Source organism: Aquarana catesbeiana, linkage group LG03, assembly GCF_042186555.1.
Source record: "Aquarana catesbeiana isolate 2022-GZ linkage group LG03, ASM4218655v1, whole genome shotgun sequence".
Classification (NCBI taxonomy): domain Eukaryota; kingdom Metazoa; phylum Chordata; class Amphibia; order Anura; family Ranidae; genus Aquarana; species Aquarana catesbeiana.
In genome coordinates this window covers 416,373,530-416,385,711 of record NC_133326.1, presented here as the reverse complement: position 1 = coordinate 416,385,711, position 12,182 = coordinate 416,373,530, and the positions used below count along the sequence as shown (strand labels likewise).

The window sequence follows — 12,182 nt, the reverse complement described above, 5'->3', positions numbered from 1 at the left end:
AATTTTTCACAGCAGGGTCTGTTCCAGCACCCACCATGAGTAACTGTGAGGGCTTACAGTGTTGTGACACCACTACACCACCACCAAAGGAATATTTCACTTTTATTTTTTCACTTTAAGCATCATTAAAATCACTGCTACCGAAAAAACAGCCATTTTTAAAACTTTCTTTTGCATTGATACATGTCCCCTGGGGCAGGACCCGGGTCCCCAAACCCTTTTTAGGACAATAACTTGTATATTAGCCTTTAAAATTTGCACTTATGATTTCTCACATTCGAGTCCCATAGACTTTAACGTTGTGCGAATGTTCGCGCAACAGTTCGGTCAGTTCGCATGTTCTGGATGCGAACCGAACCGGGGGGTATTTGGCTCATCCCTACTTTCTACACCAGCTACTCAGCCACTTGTTTGCTTCCCTAATCTTCCTTTGCCTTTCTGGTGTGGCTCGAGGTACTGGTAGTATTTCTGATAATACTACCTTGGAGGTCCTTTTCCTCAATTTAGCTCCTAAGTCCCTAAAATCGTTTTTTAGGACACTCCATCTACCTCTGACTTTGTCATGGGTGTCAACGTGCACCATTACAGCCGGGTCTTCCCCAGCCCCTCCCAGTACTCTGTCCATCAGATCTGTGATGTGCCGAACCCGAGCGCCCGGTAGACAACATACAGTTCGGCGCTTCAGGTCTTTGTGACAGATTGCCCTCTCTGTCCTTCTAAGAATTGAGTCCCCTAACACCAAAATCTGTTTTTCTTTTCCCTTGGCTTTACTCCTGACCTCACTGGAGGAGTTATTCCCCTGGCAGCTAGGGGAGTCCATTAGCTCCAGCAGTGCTGGTCCCTGACTGGTTTCACCAATGTCACTCAACGGGGTGTACTTATTGGGATGTTCCAGCCTAGGACCGGCCTCCCTGACTCTTTCCCCTCTATCCTTCCTGACTGTCACCCATCTACTCTGCTTTGGTGCCTGCACAGCTTTGTCTCCACCCACCTCTGTGCGGGCCCCTTCCAGCACTGCCTGGTGCGATCCCAACTCTCCTTTAGTATGGAGGGACTTCTCAGTGTTGACAGTTGCTTCCCTAAATTCAGAACCTGGACTTCCAGAGAAGCAATGTGTTTTACATTTTGCACAGCAGTATTCGCCCTTGATCAGATGATCAAGGAACGCTTTCAAGCCGCAAGATGTACACAGAGTCGCATCTCCACACCCACCGGGCATCGTACCCACTAATTTAATGGGGATTGGGGGTTAAACTCTGTCCAAATTAACTAACAACTAGCTTTCTGACACTAATACTCCACAATACACAGGTTCTCAACAAGACAATGCACAGATACTCGCAACACACATGCACTCACAGTCCACATGCACTAACAGCCCATGTGCCCTCACAGCACACGTGTACTCACAGCCCACGTGCCCTCACAGCACACATGCACTCACAGGACACGTGCACTAACAGCGCACATGCACTCACAGCCCACGTGCACTCACAGTCCACGTGCACTCACAGCCCATGTGCATTCACAGTCCACGTGCACTCACAGCACTCTTAATACACAGGTACTCAGGCACTCACAATACCCAGGTACTAACAATACACACACACACTACTCAGACACATACAATACACACACTGTTCTGAGTTATCTCCATTTGTGGATAATGGCTCTCCCTGTGGTTCACTGGAGTTACAAAGCCTTAGAAATGGCTTTGAAACCCTTCCTAGACCGATGCATGTTTGTTTCTAATCTGTTCTTGAATTTTTTTAGATTGTGGCATGATGTGTGGATTTTTGTGATCTGTTAGCGTCAGACAGTCTGTCAGACAGCTTCTATTTATTTGATTTCTTGATTCAACAGGTCTGGCAGTAATTAGGCCTGGGTGTGGCAAGTGAAATTTAACTCAGCTGTCCAAAAAATTGTGGTTAATCACAGTTCATTCATAATTCAGCATGGGCAATTACTTTTTTACATAGATGTCAGGCAGGTTTGAACAGCTTTTTTCCTTTAATAAATTAAATAATAATTTAAAAACTGCATCTTGGGTTTACTCGGGTTATCTTTGTGTAATATTAAAATTTGTTTGATGATCTGAATCATTTAAGTGTGAGAAATATCCAAAAAAAATAAAAAATCAGGAAGGGGGCAGATAATATATATATATATATATATATATATATATATATATATATATATATATAAATCCAGTGTATTCAGTGTAGACTATATATACAGTGCAGGCAGTCTAATATATATATATATATACACACAGTGCAGTCAGTGCAGAGTCTATAATAATGCATTGAAGTGGTCAAGGGGAACCCTATGACAGAATAAGACAATAAAACATAATGGGGTCCCCCTCATAATCCATACCATGCCCTTTGGGTCTGGTATAGATTTTAAGGGGAACTCCATGCCAAAATTTGAAAACAAATTGGAGTGGGCCCCCCCCAAAATCCATACAGACCCTTTTCCGAGCAAGCAGCCTGGCAGGCCAGGAAAGGAGGAGTGACAAGCAAGCGGACCCCCCTCCTGAACCATACCAGGCTGCTTGTCCTCATCATGGGAAGGGTGCTTTGGGGTCCGCCCAAAAACACTTTGTCCCCATGTTGATGGGGACAAGAGCCTTGTCCACACAACCCTGGCCCAGGGGTTGTGGGGGTCTGCGGGTGGGGGGCTTATCGCAATCTGGAAGCCCTCTTTAACAAAGGGGCCCCCAGATCCCAGCCTCCCCAATGTGAATGGGTATGGGATACATTGTACCCCTACCCATTCACCAAAAAAAGTGTCAAAAAGTAAAAGCCACAATAGACAGTTTTTGACAATTCCTTTATTAAAAAATAAAATAAAAAAAAGTTTCTCCTTAATGTCCATCCATCTTCAATCACGCCGCCTGAGTGACCCCCCCCCCAAAAAAAAAAGCTCCGCCTCGGTGGGAGGCCTCCCGCCGACTGCTGTCTCTTGGCTGTAACAGCCGTTATATAGACAAGGGCGGGGCCACCCGGTGACGTAACTAAGTGACCCCGCCCCCTTCTGACGTCCATCGGGGTCGTGATTGAAGATGGATGGACATCTTTAATAAAGGAATTATAAAAAAAATGTCCATTGTGGTTTTCTATTTTTTGACAAAGGGACCCCAAAGCACCCTCCCCATGTTGAGGGAAAGTGGCCTGGTATGGGGGGGGCGCTCTTTCGTCCCCCCCTTTTCCTGGCCTGCTAGGCTGCTAAGGGCCTGGTATGGATATTGAGGGGTAGCCCACGCTGTTTTTTTAAACAAAAATTTGAAGCGGAGTTCCCCTTAAAATCCATACCAGACCCGAAGGGCCTGGTATTGACTGAGGGGGGGGGACCCACGCCACCTTACAGGCAGACTAAGGGGACCCCCCCAGGCACGATATTTAAAGGAATATTTCATTTTTATTGTTTCACTTTAAGCATTATTAAAATCACTGCTCCTGAAAAAAATGGTCGTTTTTAGAAACTCTTTTTTGCATTGATTTATGTCCCCTAGAGCAGTACCCGGGTCCCCATACACTTTTTTATGGCAATCACTTGCATATAAGCCTTTAAAATGAGCACTTTTAATTTTTCATGTTCGTTTCCCATAGACTTTAATAGGGTTTGCATGTTCGCACAAATGTTTTGCCTGTTCGCATGTTCTGGTGCGAACCGAACCGGGGGTGTTTGGCCCATCCCTATACAAGAGATGGTTAGAGACTGAGGACATGATACAAAAGATGGTTAGAGACTGAGGACTGCATTTTTCTTAACCTTTACTTGCACTAAAGGTGCCAATAATGGCCAACAATAAATTCATATTAATTTAAATTGATGATATTAATTCAAAAAGTTGAATACAATACAATTATATATAAAAATATAAATATTTTTTAAAAACTGTCATTTTCTATTTCGGTTTTCGGCTAAGTGCATCCTGCATTTTTGGTTTCGACACCAATATCTCCATTCGGCGCACCCCTACTCTTCATTATGAACCTCTGAAAACTGAATGCGGCATTACTTATGTAACTACCTACTCCAGACCCTTGCACGTTCAATGCATTCTACTGACCTCTAAACTCTTCGGTACTTACTCCGGACCTCTGCAGCTCTGCATTGCATACCACTAACTTCTGAACTCTGTGTTATTAACTCCTGACCCCTGCACTCTGTGTTATATACTACTGACCTCTGCATTACTTAATCCTGACTTCTGTACTCTGTGTTACATACTAGTGACCTTTGAACTCTGCATTACTTATTCCTGTTCTCTGCACTGTACATTACCAGCTACTGACCTCTGAGATCTGCATAACTTATTCCTGACCTCTGAACCCTATATTACTTTCTACTGACCTTACATATGACTAATGTCTAAGCTCTGCGTTACTACTGACCATTAAACTTGCATTACATATCACTGACCCCTCTACTGTGTGTTACTGACCCGTTAACTCTGTTTTACCTATTTTTGACTTCTGAACTCTGCATTACTTACTACTGACCCATATACTTTTAGTTACTTACAACTGACTTCTGAACAATTCCTCTTCTGTTCCTTTATTCGTGACTACTAAAACCTTTCTTACTTTTAATTGATCCTTTTTAGGTTATCTCCACCTCTCCACGGTTGCCTACCCCTGCTCTACAAAATAATACAGTATATACCCAGTCACTGTGTATTGTTCCTGCTTAGCCTTGACACATTTATGTTTTTCATGTGGTGCAGTTTCAGTGCAATGTATTTTATATGCATTATCATTCATCACTGTGGAGGTTGTGCTTAGCTGTAAACCGCAAAAAAGATGCAGATACCATTTTTTTGTGCGTTGTAAACATAGCACCAAAATGCAGAGATATGAAGGCACACACTCCCCAGGCAGAAGATTCCATTAAGTGTAAAGGACCAAACATGTACACCACTGATATTATATACTACCATAACAAAGTGATTCCTTTTTCATTTGCAAAATTGTACATTTGTTTTATAACCAAACTTAGTATGTGCTCTTATAAAGTTCAGTTAATATAACTTTGTGTTTCAAATGAGGAAGTGGTAAAGGAAATGAGCAGCCTGTTTCTGAGAAGTAAGCGCACTTGGGGGGATGTTGTCACTTTTTTAGAAGCTTTTAGAAGCTTTGTCAGCCTACAGCATACAGCAGCATTAGAGGAATCAAGCAATACCTTTTTATGTAAATATTAGGCACATATTGGACAAGATCATCAGGAGTTTTACATTTTTATTTAGGTGTTCAGACATTGGACAAAGCTGTGTAACGTCAGATTATTTTCTGTTATGAACAGCGCTTTCTTGTAAACATAAAATGGATATTTGGAAAGTTCCATCTTGCACGGAAGTGAGCACATGGAGTCCGGATGATCTTATAGATTATTTTAGATCGGTGAGTTATACTTTAAAACTACTGAAAACGATACTATTACAAAACAGCTTTATTTTAGTGTTGCATACCACTAATTCACAGCTTGGTATTGTAGTAATTTATGTCATAAACATGTTTAATACACAATCATATATATATATATATATATATATATATATATATATATATATAGACACACATATATGTAAGATTATATGCTTGAGTTAAGAAATAAATTGTGGGGTATGTCTTTGCCAAAAAGGTCCTTTATATTGAACAGTTTTCAGTCTCTTGGGCAGCACAGTGGCTCAGTATTTTGCATTTCAGCATTGGGCTCCTCGCTTCAAACCCCAGCTAGATAGTTTGCATGTTCTCCCTGTGCTTGTGTGGGGTTTCTCCTACACCCCAAAGACATGCTGGTAGTTTTACTGGCTCCTGTCTAAATTGGCCATAGTAAGTACACATAAGAGAGGGACCTTGGATTGTAAACGAGGCAAGAACTGATATGTACGTATAGTATGTAAAGTGCTACATTAATTGGAAGTGCCATATAAATACTTGTAAAAAATAAATACATTTGTGGTAAATATCTGGAAAATTGTCCTGAATTTTGAAAACCTAATGATTTGTTTTCTTCCTTTGCAGTGTAAGCTAAAGGACTGTGAAAAAATTGTTAAAAAGCAAGGAATAAGTGGGAGAAGATTTTTGGTAAGCTTTTATTAAAGAATTATTATGGTTCTTTGAGTGCTGCTCAGTGTCCATATATTTGCACAATGCTGAAGAGTGAGTTTCTTTATTAAGGCAACAAAGCTAGACAGCTGCAGACTGTGAATGAGAGAATTTCGCGAAGTTAAAAAGAAAGACTGTTATGTCGCGTACACACACGATCGGAAATTCCGCCAGCAAAACTCCGATGAGAGCTTTCTGTCGGAAAATGTGGCCGTGTGTATGCTCTATTGGTCTTTTGCTGGTGGAATTCCAGCCAGCAAAAGATTGAGAGCATGTTCTCTATTTTTCGGTCGGGAAAAGTTCCTATCTGAAAATGCGATCGTCTGTACAAATTCCAACGCGCAAAATTCCTACGCATGCTCAGAAACAATTTGACGCATGCTTGGAAGCATTTTACTTCATTTTCTCGGCTCGTTGTAGTGTTGTACATCACCACGTTCTTGACAGTCGAAAGTTCAGAGAACGTTTGTGTGACTGTGTGTATGCAAAGCAAGCTTGAGTGGAATTCCGTCGGAAAAACCATCCAAGTTTTTTTCGACGGAAAATCTGCTCATGTGTACGGGGCATGAGAAACAAAACTACAGACTTTTGAGCCAGGTGGGCCTAAAGCGGAACAATGCTCATCTCAGCTCCCTGCCCAGCCGCTGACATCTTTGGGGGGTGACATCACTCCCATGCGCAGGAGTTCAGTTAGATTTGATATTGCCGAATTTGTACAGTGAGTTGCACCTGAATGGCTCACTGTACAGGGTTTTTGTTCTAGCCACATTTAACGTGGCGCTTTGCTTACATATGTGTGTAATTGTAAATAATCTTAAATAAAAATATTAATAAAAATAATTGTGTTCTGTTGTGACTGATAATGCATGTGTGTATGTGTGTGTGTGTATATATATATATATATATATATATATATATATATATATATATATACAGTGCCAAAAAAATTGACACCCTTCTTATTGATAAAATACATATACCATCAATTCATATATAAACAATAATACGATGCAAGCAAAGAATAAAATATTCCCAATTGTTGTACATTATTATTTATCAACCCTCCAGGAGGTTGACAACACTAACAGAGTGCTGCAAAAGTGCAGATAAGCTATTCAACGTAACAATTTAACTATATGTATTTATAATTAAAGTCCTAAAGAGCCTCCACTGCAGCATTTTTATTGGACAGATTGTTCCAATGATGCTTTACCATTGGTCCAAAGCTCTAAGCTGTCCATTAAGCTCAGTACTTCTGACAAGAAGTGAGAGGCTCATCCTCTCAGTCTGCTGCAAACAGAGTGTGCCAGCTTGTATTTAAACTGGCTGCTCTGTATATAGCTTCTGACAGGCTGCACAAAAAGCCCCTTATCTCTGGAACTATAGGTGGCAGGAGCCCCAAATTTTGATCAGTTGTGGGGTAGGGCTTCAGCTACCTACCTCCCAAGTGTATGTGACCCCAGATAGCTGAGTTACGACCCTCGAAGCTCAATCTTTTGGTTTTTGTTTTTGGATATTTTATTTTTGTTTCTATGTTTATGGCAGGAGAGGCTCTGCCTCACCTGCCTCCCCTGACTGCATGTCCCTGCTCCTCGCCATATGTCTCGCAAGAATGTTTACATAAATGAGAGAACTTAAGGAGACTTATTTTTATACTGGTTCCTACCATCAGCCTAGGTGGAGATTTCTGAAGATCAAGATACTGTTTTCTTAACGAAGTCTCTTTGGTGCCTCACTGGCAGGGTACACAAAAGTGGCTCAGCAGCTCCAGCCTCCGTACAAGATGACGAGAGTGACCATCTGTCGAATCTGCCCAATTGTTGTCCAATCTAATATTGCACAACAATTGGGAGCACTTCATTCTTTGCTTGCACCTTATTACTGTATATATATTGTGTATATATGAATTGATGACGTAATGAATTGATAGTATATGTCTTTTATCAATAGAATGGCTGTAAGATTTTTTGACACAATACACTATATACAGTTTAAATGAATTATTAGTCACAACAGGACACCATTATTTTAATTAATATTTTTATTTAGGATTATTTATAATACACACATATTTATGTAAAGCGCTACATTAAATCATTTAAAATTTACATGTATGTGTGGAAACACACAATCCAATGTGAGCAGCTGCTTAAACCACATCATTGCTTACACGTCAGTAAATGTCAGTAAATGTGGTAACGCATAGGATTTCTTGTATCTAAGTAGCTAGCAGGTGTTGCCAAACATTTTTTTTTCTATGAGCGGCATTGTTTAACCAACATGGCCCATAGAACCAAAGGTAATACAGGGTCATGGTGGGGGTTGATGTATTGAATATTAATGTACTAATGTATGGGGACAGGTGTCACATATTCACGCTTGTGGGGTATTTTATATATTTATTATATAATTATGCCCCATTTCTGGCTCACATATTCACGCTTGTGGGGTATTTTTATATGTTTATTATACAGTAATTATGACCCATTTTTGGCTTGGAGGAACACTAGCTTGGACTCAGCAGAAAAATCAACAATGAAAAAGATAAAAAAATATATACAGTATATATTTTAGTTACAGTAACTAGCAGGTGCCGATATACATTTTTTGAGCAGCATTAATTATCCAACACAACACACAGAACCAAAGCAAATACAATACATGATCATGGTGGTGTTTGATGTATTGGTTATTAATGAACAATGTCCTTTTATTAGTGTATGGCGACAGATGTCTGCAAATTGTCACTTATACAAGACTGTTAATGCTTGTGAGGTTTTTGTCAGTTTACAAACAATGGTTCCACTTGTTGCATTAAAGATGATAACATTATGGCACTGAGTGACAGCAGTGGCAGATCACAACACTGAGCAGAAGTTCTAGCACATGTTTATGGAAAAGAGTGTGTTCCTGAAATATGATTGTAGGAAAAGAGGATACACAGGGCTTATTTTTAATGTAAATGTAAAAGAACATAACAGATGCAATAAAGCATGCAAAAGGGGAAAGTGGTGTTAGCATAAGAAAGCCCACAAAATGTCATAGGTACTGAATGTGCATGGACTATTTATTCTGATGCAGTGCACAACAATTACCATGTGTTCTGGTATGCTGCAACGCAGGTGTGTTGGCAAGGTGCATTGGGATGCCATTGAGAGTGAATGTTACCCCATCACAAGATCATGAATAATGCCCATTAGTCCCTAGACAATAGTGTGCATCTGGCTTTGGTCTTGTGTTACACACACTGACAGTCATTTTGTGACATGTTATCAGTCTCTTAAATAAATAAGAAAAGCCTTGAGGATTCTAATCCACAATCCTTTAATAGGGTTTGTACATTTATAGAAAACTGGCTAAAAAACTGTATTCAGAGAGTAGTGGTTAATGATTCTTACGCTGAATGGTCTAAGGTTATCAGTGGTGTACCCCGAGGTTCACTGTTGGGACCCTTACTTTTTAATATGTTTATAAATGATATAGGGTCTGGGATTAAAAGTATAATTTCAGTCTTTGCAGATGACACCAAGTTATGCAGTGCAATAACGTTCTTACAGGATGTCTCCAATTTACAAGCCAACCTCAATGTACTGTTTAATTGGACAACTATGTGACAAATGAGGTTTAATGTTGATAAGGCATGGAGGAGATCAGCTATGAGGAAATATTAGAGGAACTGAATTTATTCTCTCTTGAGAAGAGGAGATTAAGGGGGATATGATCAACATATATAAATACATAAGTGATCCATATAGTGAACTTGGTGTTGAGTTATTCATTTTAAGGTCATCACAGAGGACAGAGGGGGCACTCTTTACATCTAGAGGAAAAGAGATTTCGTCTCCAAATACGGAAAGGTAAAAGCTGTGAAAATGTGGAATAGACTCCCTCAAGAGTTAGTTCTGGCCAGCTCAGTAATTTGCTTTAAAAAAGGCCTGGATTCTTTCTTAAATGTACATAAAATAACTGAGTACTGACATTTATAGGTCAAGTCGACACAGGGAATATCTGATTGCCTCTCGGGGGATCAGGAAGGAATTTTCTCCCCTGCTGTAGCAAATTGGTTCATGCTGGGGTTTTTGCCTTTCTGTGGATAAACTGTGGGTATAAGATTGTGTATATAGAATTTTATGATTTTTTTTTCCCTTTTCATTGGTTGAACTACAGGTAGATGGACGTATATGTAACTATGTAAGGGTGTGATAGGGTGTACCACATTTCTGATATATACTAAATAAAAAAACAACCCAATGGGACTTTTGAGATACACCAACCAGGCCAATTTTTAAAACCTGTTAAAAATTGCCTAACTTGTATTCAGTACAAAAGGTTGTTTTTCGGTTATGTTATAATTCTCATGTCACGTATGTCCAGGGATTGTGGACCCTCTGTGCAGCCTGGGCGCTTGATGATGGTGTGTTCGGGGAGCACATCCATGCAGGGTACAGCTGATCAGGTTTAGAGAAGCACTAAGGTGTTAGAATTACATGTAGGCAGGAGTGCAGGGGTATCTTGCAGCACTGGTATGCTGCCTTGTAAGGTAGGGATTACTGACAGAAGGCACTTGTAGCGCAGGGGTGCTGGACTCTCAGAGAGGTAGGGGTGAAGGGGTATCTATCAGCGCTGGAATTCTGGACCTACTGGAAAGCATAAGTAATAACAAAAGCTATTTGCACAGAGGTGCTGGACTCATAGGGACACTGTGGTTACAGATGTACAAGAAATGCACAAGGTGCACAAGGGTCCCAGAGGGTGTAAGGAGCTGGATATGGTTTAAGTGCACAAGGAGTCTTTGATTGAAAGCATACTCATTGGCACCATAGGGGGAACCCAGCACGCCATAGATTGAAAGTTAAAGCCCTTAGGAGGGATGGGATGCAAGATCTAAGAAACCCACTATCCTTCACCAGACTCCTGAAGGTGGACATAAGCTTTGCAGAGTTTGTGACCCTTTTATGCACTTGAGCAGGCAGCTGCTGGGAACAGAGTACTGATATGCAGGTAAGAATTCCTTGCAGTACGCAGACACAGGGATTGCTGGTCAGTAGGTAGTACAGCTCAAGCTGACAGGAGTGCACAGGAGTGCACAGAGACACACAGAGGCACTGGGTGGCGGGTAGGAGAGCACAGAGAAACACAAAGGTCACTGAAAGCAGACTTATGCCCCGTACACACGGTCGGACTTTGTTCGGACATTCTGACAACAAAATCCTAGGATTTTTTCCGACGGATGTTGGCTCAAACTTGTCTTGCATACACACAGTCACACAAAGTTGTAGGAAAATCCGATCGTTCTGAACGCGGTGACGTAAAACACATATGTCAGGGCTATAAACGGGGCAGTAGCCAATAGCTTTCATCTCTTTATTTATTCTGAGCATGCGTGGCACTTTGTCCGTCGGATTTGTGTACACACGATCGGAATTTCCGACAACGGATTTTGTTGTCGGAAAATTTTATATCCTGCTCTCAAACTTTGTGTGTCGGAAAATCCGATGGAAAATGTGTGATGGAGCCTACACACGGTCAGAATTTTCGACAACAAGGTCCTATCACACATTTTCCATCGGAAAATCCGACCGTGTGTACAGGGCATAACAGGGCTCAGAAGCAGGTAATTAATGACTGGCTGGAATAAACAGTGAATTATGGAGGTTCAAGAAAGCTGGAAGCTGGTACACAATGAAGTCAGAGTCACAGGTGGACTGGGTGCTTAGAGGATATAGCAGGCGCTGGTAAGCTGGCAGGAGCACAGAAAGAGTAATTGGAAATAGGCTGGAGGACACTGTGAACACTGGAGGTACAGAGATGACACTGGAAGGCACTGAGTGGTGACACTGGGAGCACTAGAGATATGCAGATCAGGCAGAAAGCCAGATGACTCTAGGAAAATGGGGATCACACTGGATGTGCATGGGGTGCATCAGCAAAGTCACTGGGAACATGGTGTGTTTGGGTACAGGGATAACCAAAAATTCTGAATCTTGCAGTTATTCAGAAAACTAGGAAATTCGGGTACACAAGGACATTCAGAATCAGATACTCGGAGGCCTGGGCAAGGAATAC

General features: G+C 41.1%; 1 protein-coding gene across 1 annotated transcript in view; it reads left to right on the top strand.

Annotated features, from left to right (window-relative positions):
* Positions 1–5,087: 5,087 nt before the first annotated feature.
* Positions 5,088–12,182, top strand: part of LCP2 (lymphocyte cytosolic protein 2) — a 460,964-nt gene continuing 453,869 nt past the window's right edge. The window contains exons 1-2 of the mRNA XM_073620738.1: positions 5,088–5,408; positions 6,033–6,095. Of these exons, the coding sequence (XP_073476839.1) occupies positions 5,331–5,408; positions 6,033–6,095 (141 nt within the window). The 5' untranslated portion in view covers positions 5,088–5,330. The remainder of the gene's footprint in view (positions 5,409–6,032; positions 6,096–12,182) is intronic.